This window comes from Diorhabda sublineata, chromosome 3, assembly GCF_026230105.1.
Source record: "Diorhabda sublineata isolate icDioSubl1.1 chromosome 3, icDioSubl1.1, whole genome shotgun sequence".
NCBI lineage: Eukaryota > Metazoa > Arthropoda > Insecta > Coleoptera > Chrysomelidae > Diorhabda > Diorhabda sublineata.
Genome location: NC_079476.1, coordinates 19,947,873 through 19,970,785, shown reverse-complemented (window position 1 = coordinate 19,970,785; position 22,913 = coordinate 19,947,873). Strand labels below are relative to the sequence as shown.

Below are 22,913 nucleotides of genomic sequence, written 5' to 3'. Positions count from 1 at the left end.
CCCTTGAAAGTACTTCGCATTAAGTTAATTGTTCATAGAGGTTCCTTAACTCAACTGGTACTTTATTTAATCCCTAGTTTGTTGTCTAATCTAACCTCTACCGAGGATAAACCTACACCTCTGCCTTTTTAGCACGTTAATAAATTTACTTTTCTCCATCGTATCATCTTTAATAGTATAATGCGGTTACATTTTTGTCTTAATTGTTTTGACGTTCTCTATAATGGCTTTCGATCCATCTGTTCCGAATCCCCATTTTGGTAATGCGTAATATTTATATATATGACTCATCATCTATTTTTCCTATTTCCAATTAGTTCATGCTGTAGCTTTTCCTGTCTTTAATCTTGTTTTTAACTCTGTAAAATGCTCTAGATTTTGATTTGTTTCTTTGGTTTTGGTGGTTTAGTTTTTTGTGCAATGACCTTTGGTGTTTCTATAGAATTGTGGTTTTTCCCTTCTTTTTGAGACATGTTTATATTGCAATTTAGTCAGTCTCCCATGATCTCCTACCTCTCTTTTTCCACATAGATCTTACGTAGACAACAACCCTTAAAAAAACTTCCTTCCTCAATTATATCCTGCAAACATGAAATAACTAATAGGCAACGAAGGCAAAACCATAAAACTCATAATTGAAAACTTGACAAGTATTGTTGTTGTTGTAAGTTTTTCAGTTACTCTCTTTCAATACCCGTTTTCTGATCTGTGGAAATACTAATTTTATCTTTAAGTCGATATTTCTTGACTTTTTGCACAATTGGTATGCTTAGATCTTCATTTTCCAATCTCTTTTTTTCAATTCACCAGCTTCAGCTTCATCCGCCTCTTGTAAATGTACTATACACTTCCAAAGTACCAGGAATATCATCTGCATTCACTAGACTTAGAATATCATCGTCGCTTTCATCTTCGTCACTCAAAGAATCAGGTTCTGATGGAACCACAACCACGAATATCAAATTTATATTTTCCATATCGCGCCAAAACTCATCTCGATCAAATTCAGCTTCTAGTTCGGCAATACTCAGAAATTTCTTTGTCGTCATTGTCTACGTCATAAAACAGATCATAACAAACCATTTCATGTTTTATAATTTAGAGTTACTTTAAGAAATTAACCGATTATCTCTTTACAGACGAAACATTCTAATAAATAAAATAGTTATGGAGTTATTCTTTTAAAAGAGTAAAGAATCTGTTATGGTAAAGTTGGTATTGCGAATATATTTGTTCAAAATACATGAATTTAAGCATCAACGTGCAGAATCGCGCAATAACTTGCTGATTTATTCTACTTTTGTGAGCTTTAGATATTTTATTGAAAATGTGTACCAGCAAATGCCTAAGAAATTAGTTGAAATGGCTGATTCCAATAATAAAGCACTTAATGAAAGTCATGAAAATTCTGGTTTATTTAGATACATATACTCAATACATAATAAGCGCATTCTACTACTGATAATGAGGTTCTGGCTGATGATGCATTCAAGTACGAATTTTGTATTCCAAATACTAAAAGTGTTATTTTAATATCGAACGGATGTGTTTTGTTCCGAAATCAAGTTTAAAATGTAAAAAAGAGAGCTAGTTTTTATGCTATACAAAAATAAATAATGTTAAAAGCCACAAATGGGAATTCTAAAATAAAACAATAACGAAAAGGATTACAGGGTGATTCCGCCAAGTCAACCTAATAAACTGTTTATGCAGGAAAACAATTGTCAAATGTTTACCAGTCAACCGACAGCAGTTTATATTTAAAAAAAATATTAACATTGTCATCAACACTACGAACGTATATGCCAAATAAAGTGATGGAACAAAACAGTCCAATGCATGAGAAACTACAAAGCTACAAAATGGAGCTCAAAAGTTCAGAAGAAATAGTAAGATATACAAAATAAATCAAACTACAAGACTACTTGTTAATATCAAATAAGAATTATAATATATTTAACAGCCTACAAGAGAAAAACGATCATTAAGAACAAAAATGCAGCCAACCAAAAAGAATGAAAGCCCCAACTGATTTACGCCAAAGAGTTGCTAATATTCATCCATTGATGGAATTATTAAATATTATCGATGAACATTAACTATTGAAGGCTCTCGGAGGAGAACAGATTTGAGTACAACCAAAAACAAGAGAACCATGCTGAAAGATTGTGAGGAAACCGAAATCATACAAAGATTTAAAAAAAGACAACAACAAATAAATATTCAAAACAAAACAATTATGAATTGCCGTATTATACTTGAAATCACACTCGAAGAGAATTAGCCCACATTGCGTCACAAAACCAGCAAATCGGCAGAACTTATTAACAATAATCAAACCTGAAACATCGTACTATTCCAAGCAGCATGTCAAAATGATCAAAACCAATTAAATCCACAAAAGTCTGTTTAACAACGCAATGACCTATCGCAATTAAGAATTGATGAAAGATTAAGTCACACTTACTGTATAAAATAGTTGAGGAAAACACCAAAGGATTGAATCAGCATATTTAAAAACTAAGAACATTATAGAAAACGAGACATGCACATCTCCACCGTAAATATGAAGTAAAACCCTGCAGTAAGAGATAGAAACAGGATCTAACACGACAGGTCAAGTGCGGCTTTAAACCGACCGACCTTTTGATTAGATTCACTATACACATACACGGTATGCTTATGCGCAGGCACGCACGATCTCTCTCGTACTATGTGACGTCACGTTGGAATCAAAATGTGAGGTTTTGTATGCTGTATACCTAGTTTTATTTTGATTCCAAAAGTAATATTTGATGGTTATTGAATTGGCAGCATACGGTTTACAAAGAATATAATTTCCTTTCTGTTCCGTGAATTAAGAGACTAACCTAACCTAACCTAAAATATGATTACCAAAATTTTGAAATTATACAATTTAATAATATTGTTTCTGACATATTATTGGTATATTTTATTTATTTCTTTAAGCGAATCATATATAGATAAATAAACAATATTTTAAGCCTATAGACTTTGCATTATATGAAAATAAACTTTTCGAAATGAATGGAATAAAATGGCGCTCAAATAAATAACACATTAATAAGGGATATCATATATAAATATTTCCAACTAGACTGAAACCGTTTTCGTTTTTAATTCTACAAGTGAATCAACAACAACAAAAAATGTGTTTCTTTGTGATTTGTATTTAATACCTGTTTCTTTGGTATTTCGAATAGTGTTTTTACATGTAGCGACGGCACTATTATCACATAATAGAAATTACAAACAGTTAATTCAACTCTATAATAGCCGCTAAACAAAAAAATATCACAAACACACAAAAACCGAGAAAATACGACTCCAAACCAATCTTAATGGCCAAGAAAACATTTTGATTCTAACATGACGTCATGCGCGAGAAATGTCAAATTTGAGCCTACAATTCAACATACCGGTGTATGTGTATCGTCATTAGATTTTATTAAATATCAATATTTGTCAAAATAGAAGAATAACTAAGTTTAAAGAAGAGATATTTTAATAAAAATATATCCAGTGGGTCAAAATTTGTAAAGATATACTAATCTAATAATTTATTACATACCGTATACAAATCAATCAATAACAAAATATTAATTAAAATCGTAATGGATAAGAAGCAGTGTACGAATAGAAACGCAGGTAAGATTGAATAAACAAAAATATTTAAATACGTATCTCAACTCATTAAATTAAATGGGAGTGGGAAAAACGTCGACCCTGTACGCTTATATACAATATATTGTTATAAACTAACCATTTTCTATAAAACTGTCGCGCTCTCGCCATCTACCAGGACAGGATTCAAATATAAAAATAAATATGTGTGTAAGATTAACAAAATATCTATCGACAAATAAAAAAATTCTATAAATAAATTCCATACAAATTTCATTAGACGGGAATCGTGATATTTTTAGTACGAATTGTCCAAAGTTTTTTAGAAGAACTAATACAGTGATTTTTGTGTGTTAATAAACTATTTTAGAAGTGTAACGATTTTATATGGATATAAAGGATGAGTTTTTATCAAAAGAATGAATTCCTAGGAGACGGCAGGACTGAAAGTTATAGCAGGTACTTTTCATAAAATATTACCTTTCTCTTTTTCATTGATAGAATGGATAGAGGTAATAATATCAATTTTCTGTTCGTAATAAAGACTGACTTATACTGTGGTGTAAATATTTATACGTTATCATAATGCTGAAAAGCAAACAAAATATTTTGCCATCATTCTTTAACAAAAAGTAGACTGCAGCAAGAGCAACAGCGCATGTGAACCAGTGGACAGAATATTTCAAAACGCTTCTACTAATGCTTTGATATAAGTTATTACAACTGAAATGAAGTATAGAAACAAAAAAATGAATGAATGAAAAGTTTATGTATAAATTCCTTTTATTAGCGTACATTCACAAGAGAATATCTATACTGGCGTCTACTTTATTGTGTAATTGCTAATTATAATATTATGACCCTGCTCTCTTTAGTATAATACTACAACGCTACAATCATAAGAAACACGAGAAATTGGTCGCATTTGAGTAGAATAACGTTGGTGTGAACAACAAATACATTCATTAAAAAATAATTTCTTAATTCTCCATTGTAACGATGAGTATAAACTGAAATTATACAATTTAACTTACAATGACAATTTTGCAAATTCAAATTAACATTGTTGCAAAAGAATTCTAAATTCTCCTATATATTATTATAATTTTTATTTATGTAGATCTCTTTTGAATTTCAGATTTTTTTCTCATATTGTGTGATGATCTTTCTCAATAATAGGTATTTAATTACGCAATTATTTTTTTATATCAATCGATATAACAAATTTAAAATAATGAATTGATAATTCAGTTCGAATATATTTTTATGTGTATGTATCTCTAGTATTTTGAGATCCAATGTCAACTTGTCATTCATATTAACAACACTTGTTTAACGCAAATTTTTTATTCATTTCATTGGCCTATTTGAATGTCAGCCAAATTTCACAAATATTTTATCTCAAAATAATCTCACAACAAAATTTGCTTTCCACTACTGTATTTGTTTTTCAAAAAAAAAATGAAATTCTAAGTACTAAAATGTTTAGTTAACCTCAAACTATTTTCCCTATTAATAATTATTTTTCAATTTTCGTCTCTTAAACTCAATAAAATCTATTTTAAAAATTATACACTCTCACACCGGAATGAACTTTTCTCTTCATAATACTTTTTCAATTGAGGTATTAATTAATATCTATTGAAATCTGCTTCTCTTGAACAAATAGTTTAAAGACAAAATAATTTGTATTCTTCTTATAATTGGTTTGAATGGATGTATGTATATATCTATTGGGGTTTCATATACACTGCGACCGAAAAGATCTATTATGTCCCCCTTTCTTGTTGCGATATTGGAGAGCCCAGTCTTTACAGCTGATCCGTTAGTTCCATTCCTTTTAAAAGATCTAGATTGTAGGATGACTGTAATTGCCAGAAATCTTCGTCTTCTATTTCAAGCGCTCCCAGTTTTAGTGCTCTCGAGTTCCTTAGTGTTTTACAATTCGAGAGAATGTGGATAGAGGTTTTGTTCTCTGTGCAACAAAATCTACACGCTGCATTATCTGCTAAGTTACAGTGCCCCGATAGGACGCCTGTTAGTATTCGTAGATTGTTCTTACTTAGGTTGGTACATTCAGCAGATCTTCTCTAGTTATAGTTTCCCAGGAGAGTCTTTGCTTGTCTCAGCTACAGTAGGTTGTCCCAATAATTGGTTTGGCTCCTATCTATCTTCTTTTCCAAGGTTTTCCTATTGTTCTGTAGCTGATATCATGGAAGGGTTCAGATCCCATGGAGGGCGTGTCTGTCACTGAGTTTGGATTCTATAATATTGAAGCTTAAAGCTCTAATTACTGCTTGGCTAACAGATAGACCCATTTTTAAATTGCATAAATGTCTGCTTGAAAAATGCTTGGTGGCTTGCCGTTACTTTTAGAGTATTTGGTTCTGGGCCCGTGCACTCCTATTCAAGTTCTATCTGCTGCTTTAGATCCGAATACCATTTAATGGAATTTCTGTTCATTTCAGTATGTTGTTTGGATTCCACTTACTTCTACAGCTTAGAATTGAGGTTAATTTTTATTCAAAGGTAAACTTCTTCGATGCATCATTCTGAGCCATGTCCCAGGTTTGGTCATTAGGGACGGTTTTTCTTTGTTGAACATTCTAAGAGATATTTATCTACCACGTTTACCAGTCCTACGTGTAGACGTAGAAGATTTAGAATAACTTTTAATGCAACTGTTGGGCATAATTTTATGGCTCAGGTTGCACATATACAAGCCAGTCTTTGTACTTTCGATATCTTGTTCCTCGTGGTATTCAGACTAGCTCTAGTGCCCCAACGCGCACGAAACAAGTCTTGGTCGCCTATTTTTACGGAATAACTGAACATATCGTCACCGTTCCATTAGAGAGCAACGTAAAACGGTGAATCCTGAATGGTGTATCAGCATTTGTTTGCCAGAAGTGTTTGGAAAAATCGAGGAAACCAATCGCAGGAGACGAATCATTCTCCACTAAATCAATGCCAGCTTTCACACATCAGTTCGAAGAAAAACGTTTCTAAAAAGTAAAAACATCGAATTCATAGGTCATCCACCATACAGACCTTGTTTGGCACCCAAAGATTTCTCGCAAAAAACATGCTTTGACAATTACGTCAAATGCAAGCAAAGCAAAAGTGCTTAGATCTTAATTGAGAATATTTTGACAAACATATCCAATTATAAACATTTGTTTTCATTTGTCTCGAGACTAATTTCATTTTTGTCTATATCAAAACTTAAGTAGCAACCGTCGTATATTCGTATCTTGATTATGCTCCCTTCAAATACATGTTGATTTATTGAATTATGAAATATAATTATTCCTTCAATCTTATGCTTTCAATTCATTTTAACTTCTCTTCTGCATATTTGTCTCAATTTCTATGGATTCCCTACTCTTTTAAACAAGATATCTTCGTTGGTATCAATTGATGGTTACTCTATTTATTGTATATATATATATATATATATATATATATATATATATATATATATATATATACACGTATAAAATTTGAAATAAGTTGACAGATGTTAGCGGGAAGTTGAGGAAATTATTTTCACAATTCAGAATTTAACTAATATAGATACTATATACTTTCATGAGCATATCTAAATTATTTTTTCTAGTTGTTTCTGGTTTTAATGTATTCCGAGTAATCGATTTTATGTAGGTTAGTATATAACCTTGATCCCAATAATAGATGCCAAACGATTCTTGAGAAGTTTCCATCTGTTTTCTGAATATTTCTGAATACAATCAAATACACACTTGATCTAATCTTTATTGACCGATAACAACGCAGTACTTTGAGAAAAATAAAACTACAATAGCATCGTTATCATTACTTGTTATATGAAATACTCAAATGAAGAAAAAACAAATTTTAAGGGTTCGTTATAAACACTGAATATCATGGTATGCGTTTTAAATCGAAAAAGTGTAAACAGAAGTCAAATATTTTGACTGGGAGTTAATACGTTATTATCAAAAATTCTATGTGAATATAACAAGAATAATAATATTGGTTTATTAATGTTATTAGAGAGAATTCTGTTTTCATAAAAGGCTAAAGGGTTTAAGAAATGTAGATGTTAGTAAAGCCTTTCAAGAACCACCAGCATTACCATTCGTTGGTTACACTCTCTGTATTGCTCTGTTTTTCAGCAAAATATTCAAAGAAAATATAATGACTCTTAGTTTTTCCTTTTGTAGATTATTTTTAGACGAAGTATTGATTACAGCTAAATTAGTTTGATCGATAGAGTTATCCTACTATCAGATTGTGAATTACCGAGAGAAAATAATTATCCTGAAGAAATAATATTAAAAAAAGGATAACCTAATATTATAATCAATTAATGAATAAAAATATCTCAAACATAATAAATATTATAAACTAGATTGACATAAGATAGAACAAAGTAAAAAGAAAGTTATATTAGCAATTTGATTCAGTGTATAGTTTTTACAGTGTTTATCATGAGCTCTAAAAAGGTCCCGCATAAGGCAAAGAATTTCTCCAGGGTATAACGAACATCAACGATCTGGAGCTAGAACTTCCAGAATCCACCAAACGATTAGTTGGAAATTACGAATAGTAACAGAAACCATAACTCCCTGTAAACAATTAGGTAGCGATTTTTGACTATAATTTTTAATCTGATTTAGGAATCAATATCTATTATTATACATATTTAATACCATTCTGTCTACAGGGCATCACTGACTAGGTTTTCGAAAGCGTCTTTAAAAAAAATAATACTGCGACCCAAGATGTTAAAGATCTTCATTTTCTATTTCATGCGCCTATAGATGTAGTGCTCTGCAGCTTCGTAGTCTGTCACACTTCGGGAGAATGGGAAACCTTTAATCCTTCTTTACGTACCAGAATCTGCACGTTGCACTTTACTACATCTAATGTCCTTAGTTGTCTAACTCATGATATTGAACTGAACACATTTTTCGTTTGCTTGAATTTTTTATAATAATAGAAAATATGATTCAATATTGGACCTTTTGTTTAAACGTGTAACATTCTTCATGTATACCAACTCTTAAACACGCTTTTTCTGTATATTTATCTTAATGTTTAAAATTGATTTTTTGTACCCATATTAAACGTTCAGGTAAATTAAAAATTTTGCACACTTCTTGATGACAAATGACAAAAACATTAGATGAAATAATTAACAAAGTACGAAATAATGTATGGGTTGACCTGATATTCTAATCATATATAATTCAACAAATAAATCGTAATAAATAACATAGAAAAGCGTCTATAGTTGATTCAATTAAATAAGAAAGAATAATTCTTGATAATAAAAGAAAGTAACTGATAAGAAAATGAGTTTTTGTAAAAGAGTGAGATGCTTCATACCACATTTTGCTTTTAAAACTAACTCTACATTTCGAAATGAAGCTAGTGAAAAATAATAATCAATAATATTGAGCACCCTATGCGTTTTGATAGTCATTTTTCGTCTCCTTATTTTATTTTTGTCATAAGAATAAATAATAATCTTTTACTTTAGAAACTTTAAACTATAATTTATCATAGTTTACCTTTTTTGCTCTTCTAGCACAAAAAGGAATATCTATGCCAATTATAGAAACGATCAATTTTTTTTAAAAATACAAAAATATCAATTAGTTTAGTGCAGCTAGTTGTACGAGGATGGTTCCAGAAGAAGCTGGCCTGACCTAGAGATAGCGGTAGTTGCTTGAAAAATACCACTGTATCAGAAAGTACACAATCAAGTTTGAAGATGCCACGTTGTTTAGTATTTGTTTGGCAGCCATCAATATCAATAGTTACTTTTTCAGTTAATTTGTAAACACAGAAAAAATTGATCACCGTTATGTGACTTTTATTTAAAAAACTGAACTAGATTCTACTCTGGGTAAAACTGATCCTTCGTTATGAACAGTAAAATATTGGCTAGCAGAGTTTAAACGAATTCGTATGATCTGCGAAGACCAGCATCGCAATCGTCGACCAAATGAGGTGACGACTCCAGAGATGTTGAAGAAAATCCATAAAGCGGTATTGGATGATCGTCAACTGAAAGTGCTTGAGCTAGCAGATATAGTACGTATTTCAAAAAGTATAATACATCGCATATTAACTAAAAATTTGAACATGAGAAAGCTATGCGCAAGATGGGTGGTGCGTTTGCTCACAATGGAACAAATACAGCGTCGTGAAGATGTTTCCATCGAGTGTTTGCCAATTTTTCACAGAAGTAAAGCCGAATTTTTGTACCATTTCATAACCATCCATCACTTCATTCCCGAAACAAAAGAATAATAATCAAAATTAATAGACTGAAAAGGGAGAACCAAAATTTTTGCGTTTTCTTTGATGGCCCAGTTATTTCTGGGACCATCATCGTAATGTGTTTTTTCAGGTAATGTTATATACGGACGGACGTGCACATCGAAATTCCTTGAGGACATTCAGTAAAAAATCTGATAATAGACACTGAAAATGTTTAAAAGCATAAATACTTCCACTTTGAGGAATATATAGTTTATTGTAATTAGGGAGCGGACATCGGCAAAAATTTATAGTTTAACATTTTATTACTTGTTGTCACAAACATTTTCTAAGAGTTTCACAGAAACCCCATAAACTCTCCTTAAAAACGTATTATAAGCAAAATATTTATCTGTTACAGTTTCGCAGGAGCAATTAGCTCTCGAGAGCAGCTAACGCATAAAGACAAAGATAATGGTATAAATCCTGTAGAATTAAAAGACTTCCAGAAGTCCATAGAAGCCGGCGAATATGACCCTTACATCTATAGAGAAGTAAAGCATCCCACAACGTAAGTTGAGATTTAGATTTTTTCCTTCATAGCAGATAACTATATATATTTCTGTCGTTTATCATTGTCATCAAAAGTGTTTTCTATAACATTATCATAATTACGATTAAATGATATATTCATTTTTTGCCAAATAGAATAACATCCTCATTTACTCCAATCTCTATGGGGCAGTAAAAACATTATTAAAGCTTCTGTAAAATGCAGGGAAATCAATCGCAGAAATCGATTCATTCTCCACCACGGCAATGCGAGCTCTCGCACATGAGTTCGAACAAAAATTTTTTTGAGCAATCTTCATTTTTCACCCAATTAATTCTTATTATTATTCCCGCAGATCAAAAATGAATTGAGATGTCAACGTTTTCCTACACTTGAAGAAGCAGTTCATGCGTTCAAATCACATGTTTTAATAAAAAAGAGAAAATATCTAATAAATAAACAAATCAGTACAGAAACAGAAAAAGAAACCCATGGCGAATGAAGTATCGTTCTCACGGCCAGCCAGAAACAGTAAAACGATAGAGGCTGTAAGGTTTTAACTGCTAGACGCTCACTTGGTAGCCTCATCGAGGTGGAGTGACCCTTCAGGCTTATCCAGAAGGGAACACAACACCACTGGGTGAATCCACAACTAGGAGTAACTTTCTTAGGTCTCCATGAAGATTGCCCCCCCCCCTCAACAAAACGGTTACGTTAGTTTAGGTCGGGTTCCTGTAAGATCTTGATGTTGATGGAGTTGATCTGGTCTCTCTTCTCGAGCCTGAAAGTTCGAAAACACGGTGCGAAGGTAATCAACAGCTCAAAACGGTGGGTTCATCAATGTCGACTAGGTGAAGCGACGAAATACTCGGTGATAGTGGAAGGACTTCTGGCAAAGAAAGTCGGAGAAACCAAGGCAATCCGTGTTTAGCACAATAAAATGGATGCCAGGATATATAAAGTATTCAAAGAAAAATACCGAGATCTAAACATAATGAGAGATAACGTGGAAATATGTATTAGTCAAAAACAAGCCATATAAAATGATACTAAAAGAAGTAGAAAAAGACCTCTAGGAGAAACTAGAAAACTGCGTGAAGTGACCCAGCAACATCCCATTATACGAATTAACCACCTGCCACATATCTCTCGGAAACGATTGTGACAGATTTCGGAAAGTCTTCTTGCTTTCTTATGGGATATAGTAGATGTTGACATTAGTTTAAGTCAGAAGAGTTAAAAATTTTTAAGAAATTTAATTCGGATTATATTATAGAGAATTATGGTACAAAAAAGAAATAGAGTCCACTATATGTAAAATAATCGCAAAGTTAGGGAAAAAACGTCTATTCTCCTGAAAAGTATGACACACATTTTTTTAAATGCAAAAATGCGCATCAAAAAATACAAATCTATGTGCCTAGGAGATTTTCCCAGCACCCCCCTCATTAATTTACTCTATTTAGCTGCTCCACGCCGTTTGATGAAGATTAACACGTTCGCCAGTTTAACGATTTAAAAATTATCAAATAATCAAATTACCTTTTTGGTTTCTCACGAATGCTCATGACTCAGACTTGTTAATTAGTTTTGTGGCGTAAGATCATCGTCATTGATGACGTGCAATGGTATTCGTATTAATAATTCTGTAGATATTATTCGCGCATTTAAATGCCGAAACATCTTTAATAAAGTCGATCAAATTAATTTTCTTGAATGTCAAGCTTTAATACTTACTGTGTGCAATATCGATGTAATTAATACTATAATTTGCACCAATTACAGTGAAAAGGTGATGTAAGTCATAGATTATCTATTGCATAAGCAATAACTACATAGAATAATTTTTTTATAATGAAAAGTAAACAAGCAATTCTTTGGTATTTCCAACAAGGTTTGAACATTAAAAGTTTCCTTTGAACAATAAACGAATATTTATGTTACTATATAACCATAAATAAAAAAATGTTTCTGTTAACTTTTATCGCTTACTTAATTTCTAAACTATATATTGCTCAATCCTCAGTAAAAAAAGTCTTTTTCGCAATGCACTTTGCTCACACCTAGCCTACTAGGTGTTCTATAGAACAGGCATCTTAGTTTGCTGAACATACTCGTCCTTCTTGTCCAAATTTTTACAGCTAAATTTATAATTACCACTCTTTTCTAAATCTAGTATAGTTCTTCCAATATAAATTGCAGATTAAAAAAAACCTTGTCGACAATTTTGTTTGATCCAGCATAGGCGTAGATACCTAATTTTATAAATTAATTATTTTTATAAATACTTTTAAAAATATGTATACGAGAAAGTATTCGTTAAAAGGCAATCGAATCATTGTCATTATACAGATGCACTTAACTGTAGTCCTACTTGGAACTTAGAAAGAAAAAAATCATTCTTATACCTCATTAACTTGCTACAACTGAATATTAAATTATAAAACCTGCCTATAAGGGAGTTTAGTTTAAACAGGGAACCAGACCTGAACTGAGCCCTTTTGTACCCAATTCGTCTATTAGAACTTCGGTAGTCATTTATCTGACGCAAATAATGTTGTCGCCATCGTTTATAATTTCGCAACCCTGTTCTCCTTATATAAACTATAAATTGTTCTGCGTATAAAATCTTGAGTAGCTTTGTCAACTGATTTCAGTGTTTCTTTACATATTTTTCGGTTCTGTGAATGATCCACAGCCATCCCTTTCGTGACTACTCGATAAATGAAAAATTATTATTACCCTAGTTAATTCAGCAATTCTTATTATTATTGCATTATAAGATTGCTAAATATTTTCCCTTTTTAAACACTCGAATATATATATATATATATATATATATATATATATATATATATATATATATATATATATATATATATATATATATATATATATATAATAATATATAATATAATTTATAATAACTTGCTGTGTTTGTATATCTAAATCTTCATTATTTAATTCATACCTTCTTTATTCTCACTACACTGTGTAATTTCATTGTTTTTATTCGCCCACAGCTAAAGAACGCCATATTTCTATTTATTTAAATAAATTTATGAATCAAATTACCAAATCTCACCTAGTCACGCCAATGTTTATCGCAGACTTTCTAGCAGGAATATTTCGAAGAAGTTGTGTACATACGGCGTCGGCAAATAGAAATGCATTTATGTTTACGATTCGATGTTTTCATTGGTAAACAGTGGAGATGATGAGTCCATGTGGAATGACGGTTTGTTAGATGTTTACCGAATTTTATACGGGGAGTCAACATTATTTTTAATTTCTTAATTTGGCATGAGTACCTTGCGTATTTATGATATATTGATTGTTCCTCGCATAACTGTCTTTTGCATTTGATATTGGAAGAACTACACTTTATCCTGTTCTAATATATTTAGAAACCAATTTGGAACCTTCCGTGTTAAAGATGTTTTCTAATATTGAACCGGATTTTGTTTTTTGATAAAGGTAATTTCTTAAACCTTTATCGGTAAATCAACTTATCTACAATTTTCTTATCCCTTTTATACACAATAATATAAATAAAAAGTCCTTATCCCATTTTATCTCTTAATATTAAGTAGAAAATTAATCAAACGATGGAACGAGGAAATGTAGTTTGCCAATCCATATTGGGCTTGGTATATCGTTGACTTAACGAAAGATATATATTCTTAACAAACCAAAACTATTTAATGGCATGAGAAACAAAAATGCCTAACAGTACACAACACCTCTGAAATCGTTTTTAATAGGGTTTTTTTATGTAACATAAGTGCTAACAAGATCTTAGAAAGCATCATTGTTTGTACAAACCATTATCAAATCATAATTAATTTAATAATTGTATTTTTTGTGACAGAATGAGCATATTTTGACTGCTCATTTGAACATAGTTTGATTTAACTAATAAATTTTCTCAAATTCTATTTCATAATCTAGTAATTCACGCGTTAAGATAAATGTGAAACATTAGGAACATTCCCAAAAAAAATTTCCATGGAATCTTTCAGAAATACACGAAAACATTGAATTATTTTATTCTATTGAAGAACTAATCAAACACTTTACATATTTTTGCAAATCCTTGTAGTATGGTGTAATTTGAAAGATACTCATATTCCTCAACTTCTCCTACAAATGTATTTGATCGACCTTCAGGAATAAAGAAAAATTAAGTCTAAATATAATTGTGTGGAACCAAACAAATTTTATAGAACCTACCTTTCTAAAGTAAAGTATCCCCTGCTGAGAGTTTTCACACAAAAAATAATTAGCACATTTGGTATCACGTTTAAATGAGTGAGAACCTTTTTGCGTACGTTTGAATTTTGATCTTTTATATCTTCCATACAGTGTCCACGACCTAATTGCGTCGTTAGCTAAGCAAAGGTTGCCCATACCTAATAAAAAGTATGGAAACTATAGCTATACTAAACTTATATTTCACTTTCAAACAAAACAGCAAACGGAACTAGGGAAAGCTGATCCTGTAACGAGTTTTCTGGAATCTATCCCGCTACTCGTATACGAACCTCAATATATTTTTTCGTTTCCATTTTATACGTTTTTGATAAATTATACTTTAAAATGCTTTAATACAATTAGTGTGGTACATAGGTGCTAACTGCAACCAGTGAATATAACTAAGTATATATCATCATAGTAAACATTCTTTCTTATATGAAAACACGACTTGCACCTAAGTACTTAAACTAAAATTTTATTTTTAATCGTTGTAATTCTTTATTGAATTGTCAATATACGTAGAGAGGAGTAGTCAACTATTTGAACTATTCATAAGATATGTACACGAAACATTCATAAAAATTATTTGTATATTTTTATATATAGATCATTCTCAAAAATTCCCCTATATACTTTTGATTCCAGTTAAAAATTTCTGTATTTTGATAACTAAATGCATATTTTTCTCTTTTGTGCCAGTTGATGCTGCTTAATCTTTTCGTGGTGTAGTAGACTTTTTAATCCTTTCTCATGTATTCTAATGTCTATCCTGTGTACGGATTATTAACTTTGATATTTAATGATATGTGAAACAACCTTATACGGTGCTGAAGACGGCATATTGTAATATTCATTCATTCTCTTTTTATGTTGTTCAATTCAGGAAAGTTTCCTACATTCTTATTAAATAAAAGTAAAAACAAGCTAGAAGTTACGTCTATTTATCTTTTTCGCAGGAATATGGAAACTTTGTTTCACCTTCTTAAAGGAAGTTTGGGAACTGGCATCCTTGCCATGCCATTAGCATTTTACCATTCAGGATATCTCTTAGGAATCATAGCTACAGCTCTTATAGGACTTTTATGTACGCATTGTATACACATATTGATTAAATGCGAATATGAACTATGTAAAAGGAAGAAAGTACCTGTAATGACTTATCCAGCTACAGCTGAAGCAGCTCTTCAAGAGGGACCTGAATTTTTTCAGAAATTTTCTTCAATAGCTCCGTAAGTATAAACAAAAAGTTATTCATCACATAAAATTACGGTTGGAAAAGAAAAATTCTAAAGAAATTATATCGAGAGAAGAATCGAGAAGAACATGAAAACATCTAGCCTAGAAGAAATAAAGGAATTGAAATAAGAAATGGAAGACGACCAGGAGACACGTCAAAAAGAGTAAATCATGGAAAATCATGAAGGAGATCTTAAAGATGCTAGGGTTGAATTGGAAAAGAGACTAGAAGCTATGAAAATTTCCAGAACTAAAGCGTAAAAGTATTGGTGTTCCTAACAACAAAGAAGATCGAAGTAGACATTTGAGCCGAAGGTATCAGAGATATCGAGCTGCAACAGGATCTGAGCTTTCTAAACTCAAAACTATTAGATACGCACTCACAAAAGCACTGCAGTTTGAACCAGTCAAAAAGATTCTGCGTAGAGATACAGTGAGGGTCAAAGAAACGAATGTTACAGTCAGCAACAAATGAAGAAAAACCAAAAAAAAAATTGAGAAAGTTCATAAAACTTGGAAAATCTAAGGAAAAATGGGAAAGAATCAAGAAGAATTAAAAGAGGGCATAAAACAACTGTTCAAGAAAAAAATGAAGAGGAATCAAGAAGAACTGAGAGAAAACATCTGCCCAAGAAGAAATGAAGGAATTGAAATAAGAAATGGAAGACGGCCAGGAGACACGTCAAAAAGAATTGCGAGAAGAAATGAAAAAGGATCAGGAGTAACTCATGGAAAATGAAGGAGATCTTAATGCTGCTAGGGATGAATTGGAAAAGAGACTAGAAGTTAAGAAAATTTGGAGAACTAAAAACGTTAAAGAATGTGTAAACTGACAAGAAATAACTTAAAAATTTCTGAAGTAGCGAAAGGACTAGAACAAATGCTAGAAATGGATGGTTCGGGGAAACAAGAGGTTCAAGTTGTTGCAAGAAAGGAAAGTACTTGATCTTGGTTTCATTGGAGGTTGCACTAATAGATAAATTGAATTTATGTAAAATATCGCGATTGGAAATAGTAATCGACAGGTTCAAGTATTTTCCTAAACATAATTAGTAATTTAACTATAGAATTGCATCTAAATTATATTATATTAAGTAATGTGTCAATTATATGTATGATGTAAAGCGAATTAAATTTCATCACATTCTAAAAACACTTCAACAATTTATTGATAATTTTCAGTAAAATATGTCTAAAAAAAGTAATGTACTCCCATAATTTACCAAAAAATTTCAATTTTAGGCATATGGTAAACATATTTCTACTGATTTATCAACTAGGTACAGGCACTGTATACACGGTATTTATTGGTGAGAACATAAAAGAAGTATTATTATCCCATGGTGTTTCAATTGACTCACGATGGGTGATGTTTGCCGCTCTAATGCCTCTAATACTTTTAAATTATGTCAGAAATTTGAAATATTTGGCTCCATTATCCACTACTGCTAACTTTGTGACAATTGCAAGTTTTGGAATTATTGGTTACTACATGTTTTCTCGAGAGTTTTCGTTTGAGGGAAAGGAAGCATTTGGAGAAATGAAAAATTATCCCTTGTATTTCGGAACAGTTTTATTTGCTTTAGAAGCAATTGGTGTGGTGAGTAAATGTGATACATTTATTAAATAAATGTATATTTTACTAGGAAAAATGTGATTTCTGTAATAAATTTCACTGTAAGATCTATTGCTAAATTGACGTAGGTTCAAATAATCCATAGTGGTATGTTATTAAAACATAAAACCGCCGTTTTTTAGTTACAATCAAAATATTACACAACGATTTTTATTAAAACGTTTCTTAATGATACTATTGATAAAACCAAAATGAAGAGGAGATACTTCAATAGTAAACTATTGAAGAATTTAATATAAAAAATTCTATATGAAATTGATGAAAACATTTACTAACTATAGTTAGTATCAGCTATTACATCCGTAATTATAGAATATAGAACCTCAGTAAATTCATAGAAGACACACCTCTTTCTTCTTCTTCTGATGCCGTTTTCTCATTTTGGCGACCACGTTTTAACATAAAACAATTTTTCGGCATTGAGATTTGTCCATTTTCTTATGTTAGGGAGCCAAGATTTCTTTTTCCCCCACCTTTTTCAATATTCTCCATATCTCTCCGCTGAAAATATAATTGGAATGAAGTATATTGTCTTCTGTCTTCTTCAATTAACTTCTCAGTTAAATAAAGCGAATTAAAAATCGTTGCAATGCGATCCTGTTACAAACTATAACAGTAGTAAAATAGATTTGTGGTCCTCATTATATTTATATTCAGAAATTATTGGAAAAAATCCAAAAAAGTCTCATAGTATTTCGTGCGGTTTTTCCTATTATTTTGAAAAGTAATAAAAGTTGAGTTCGAAGTTGTACAGTTTTGGAATAGCAAAGCAAACGTAGGAAATCCTTAGTTGTGGTTGATGGATCGTTTAACGCCGCTTGACATGATGCAAGGCAACGTGTAAAGGCCGCTTGACATGATGCAATACAAGTCGCAAAATTTCTAGCATCCCCAAGATCTTGCACTTGCAATATTATATGATTGGTGTCATTTTTATTGCGCGCAAGCTACAATTCTAGCGAAAAAAAACTTTTGATTTAACAACAAACCTGTCCATAGGCTCTAAAAACAAGGCCACTGGCCTTAGTTTCGTTATTCTCGTTTTTAAATCGGTTATATAATTTGAGGTTAGGAATTAGGTTACTATTACTAATGGAATTTTTGTTAGTGGCAGTCATGCCACTCGCAATCGCAAAGATTTGAATAAGTCAAGCGACGTTCAATATTTATTTATGCGTTATTTTACACTTGATTGAACGTTATTTTGCACCATGTCAAGCGGCTTTTAGGAAGAAGTTGCAAGCAATTTCTTGCACTTTGTCTTGTATCATGTCAAGCGGCCTTAATACAATGCAAGACGCAATATTTCTGGATCAAAAGCATGCGCACATGAAGTTCAGCTGATTGTTTCATGCAAGATCTCGCACTTGCAACATCGGTGTTTTTGCCATTTTTATTGCGTGTACGTTGCAATTCTAGGGAGAAATGAGCTTCCGATCTGCTGATAGTACATTTCGCCAAGGATTTCTCAGTTGTCCTATGTTTTATTGTCTTAATGTTTATTCATCCATTCTCAACTAATTTTTGTATGTTTTCTCGTCTAATTCTATAGCTAAACTCATGTTTCCCCTTGTTCTATCTAGCCAGGATGCTGTTTTCTGTCCATCACACTCCAAAAGCAAGGCAGCAGAAGATAATTATTGCTAGTGATGCACTGACCACTTTTTTCTTGTTTACTTTCGATTCAATACAATAGTTTCATGTCAAACGGCCTTTAAAACTTGTTTGAAAAACTAATTTTTCAAACTAATTCAAACTTTTTTAGTTTCGTTATACTATTGATTGAATATTTGAATGATTACTTTTTTATTTTCAGATAATGCCGTTGGAAAACGAAATGAAAACCCCACAATACTTTGGAAGTACACTGGGAGTTTTGAATATTGGTATGGCAGTCATAGTATTGTTATATACCAGTATGGGATTTTTTGGATATATTGCATATGGGGACAAAGTCGGTGGATCGATTTCATATACAATTGGAAATGAATTGTAAGATTTTCGTCCATTTTAATAACTACTAATTAGTAAAATCATCATAGCATCGTTTTCTATATTTTTATACGATTCTTATTTCATTTTTTTGATACTTTCGTCATTGACCAGCTTTCCATTCATCATCCATTTCTAATTCCATTTTCTTTATTGATCTACTGCATACCTAGATTTGTTTGGTTTGCTGAACAATTTGTGAATGTGAATTTTTAATTCTAAATTTACATCTATGTTATTTAATTAGTTATAAAGGGAGTTCCGGAACTTGATGCAAAAAAATCAGAAGTGAGTATATTTTCTAAATTCGAATACATTCGAACTTTATGAATTTTTAATGGATGATTTTAAGTATGTCCATTTAATGTACTTGACGGAATACATAATCCACACTACTATTTGGAGGCCAGTGGCGGCTCATGACCAATGGTTAACAATCCGTAACTATTACAGAGACAACCTATACATCTAAATATAGCAAAAATAAATATTGCAATCGATTTTTTAGCAAAAACGTACTCTTTGTTCAAATGAAAAAATATGGTTGAGGAGTTATGTAGATTATTAGATCGTTGTACAAACCAAGGAAACCGATCGCCTTAAAGAGAAATTCTGAAGAAAATTATCAAAAATTGTGATTATCTATTGGAAATACTTACAAGAGGTGATAAAACGCAATCAAACTTTTCTTGGAGAACTAATGAATAGATAAATAAACATTTGTACTACATACTATCAAGATCATATTATTGGCATATGGAAAAACTGTTCATCTAATAGGTTACTATTACAAGCAACTTAATTTGTTGATGTCAGTCTGCTGTCAATCTTTTCAAAACCTGTCATCAATAATTATCACATTGTATTTACAGTTTCAATATTCAGATAGTAATGTAGAATTAATTATTCCGTGAAACACACATCGATATAAGTAATCATCCATGAAAAATTCATAATGTTCGAATGTACAAATTAGAAAATATAGGTACTCAACTATAAGTTCTTCTATTGCAATTTCAAATACCTATAACTCAGAAATGAAGGGTCGTATGAGAAATTAGTACTGTGTATAATCAGTAAACAACAAAATTTTAAAAGAAGCTTCATTATTTATCCAATTTTTCACTATGTATTTTTATTTCAGACCAGCTCAAATTTGCAAAATAATGTTGTCATTTGCAATATATATAACACATGGTCTTCAAATGTATCCTGCTATCGATACAGTCTGGAATCAATATTTAAAGACTTGGATAGGCAAAAGTGATCTTCTGTTATTTTGGGAATATCTCACGAGAACTCTGATGGTACTTTTTTGTTGTAAGTATGCAGTGTTTATTACTACCAAAAGTGTATTATTTTAAATGCGATTATAAATATAAATAATACAAGTTACAAAATTTATTTTATTTTAATGGGTTGTTAAGATTATCTATTTACGATGTTATCCCTTGTTAGTTTTATACCTCTTTCACTCTAAGACATAATTATTTTTTGTGTTTTCAGTTGGATTGGCTATAGCAGTTCCATACATCGAGCTGTTCATATCCCTATTTGGTGCTTTAACACTTTCTGCTTTAGGATTGGCTATACCAGCAATTCTAGATCTCAGTACATATTGGGATGATTTTCAAGGGATTAGAGGGATTTTAATAATTAGTAAAAACTGCTTAATCATATTAATAGGTGTATTTGGGCTTATCATCGGGACTACTACAAGTCTTGGCGAAATCTACAAGAAATTTGCGCCAACGTGACATTTATGTGATATAGTATTGTTTGTAAATATTTTTTCGATAATGTGAATAGTTTTTTTAAATTATAATAACAATGTACAAAGTATGGGCTAATTGAGCTCTATAAAATAAGAATATATATATTAATTTTATTTTGTAACTTATCTCATCGAATTCAAATTCTCTTTTAATTATATTTAATCAACGCTTCATGTTGCTATTTTTTTTAACCCTATCAACTCCTCAGTTTGGTCACAAATGTGACAACAAACCACGAAAACAACACAAAATAAGAAATACAAATTTTTGTTATAAATATTTGGGAAAAAATATGACTGAAGATGATAACTTGGTTAACGAAACACGCGTCAGACAGTGTAATTGTGAGTGTTGATATAGTGTAAATAGTGTGTTCAGGATGAATATCACTAACGGTTCTATAAATTCCATCTCACTCCAAATGTCTGTGGTAAATGAAGTATTGTCATATTGTTTCAGCAAATTAGGAATGTTTTTGTTAATTTTGCATAAAATCTAGAATCAAGTGAACACATGATTCTAGCAGAGGTTATCAAACACTTCTCGATAATGTTGAAGTCTCTCTATTGAATTTCTACTGTGTGTCAAAACGAATATAAATTGTTTTCATCACCTTGTCCTAATATCAGTTATTTATTGATAACAACAAAAATTTTCTTACTATACACTTGATAACTAGGTTAATAATTCGTTTTAATGAAATAAAAAATATAATTTTCCATTACACTACAAACCAAATTCAAATTGATTTTTTTGCAAGTTGTAATATATTTTTGACTTAAAGGCAACCGCCGTAAAAGTGTTGGCACTTGATCTGTAACTTCAGTCTAAAATTTTATTTGGTTTTATTATTGACAAAATCTTCTATGTATCCTTCAGTTATAGCAGAACATTCCCAATTTCGATATTGCTTTAAAACACATATATCTGATATCGCCTTCTGCATTAGCAAGAAGAGTAGCTGAAGTTCTCCAAAACCAATAACCAAAGAAGGTATCATAGTTTGGTAATTTTAGAAATTAAGATATCAAACAAGGCATCTTGCCTATAAAACTTTATTTGATAGAAAATAATTCCTGATTCACCAGCATTCCGAACACTGGATATACAAAGTTCGGATTATACAGAATTAACATGAAATTAATAAACTAAATTACTAGTCCAAAGACACTGAAACGTTTCTTGTAGTCTATGCAGAAAATCAACAATAAATTTAAATTGAAATTAAACTAAGAGTTCGCCTACTTTTAACTTCTTAGTTTAATTCCTTAATTTTGTGAGGATCTGAGCTCAAAATACTTTAGGTCAGTCTGTATTGGTGATATTGTTTTGTTTACAACATCCTTGTTCTTTGGTTGTGTAAATATTATTACACCGATTTCCTCCTTGATGTTACATTTTAAAAACTGTTATAAAAAAATTGGAAAAACAAATGTCTGAAAGTCAGCAATGTCCTTTAGGCAATGGAACAATGTCAGACAGTGTCAGGAGCTTTTCACATTTGTATGACTAAAAGGCCAATACAGGGAATTTTTTACTGGTTTACCAGTAATTTACTTAATTTACT

At 31.2% G+C, this 22,913-nt stretch overlaps 1 protein-coding gene across 1 annotated transcript; it reads left to right on the top strand.

The window, feature by feature from the left end:
• Positions 1–3,757: 3,757 nt before the first annotated feature.
• Positions 3,758–21,519, top strand: LOC130441654 (proton-coupled amino acid transporter-like protein CG1139). The gene is made up of 7 exons (XM_056775436.1): positions 3,758–4,104; positions 10,319–10,468; positions 15,664–15,936; positions 17,186–17,543; positions 19,396–19,571; positions 20,716–20,891; positions 21,078–21,519. Exons 1-7 carry the CDS (start codon positions 4,046–4,048, stop codon positions 21,326–21,328), a joined length of 1,443 nt encoding a protein of 480 aa, XP_056631414.1. The 5' UTR covers positions 3,758–4,045; the 3' UTR covers positions 21,329–21,519.
• The last annotated feature ends 1,394 nt before the right edge of the window (positions 21,520–22,913 follow it).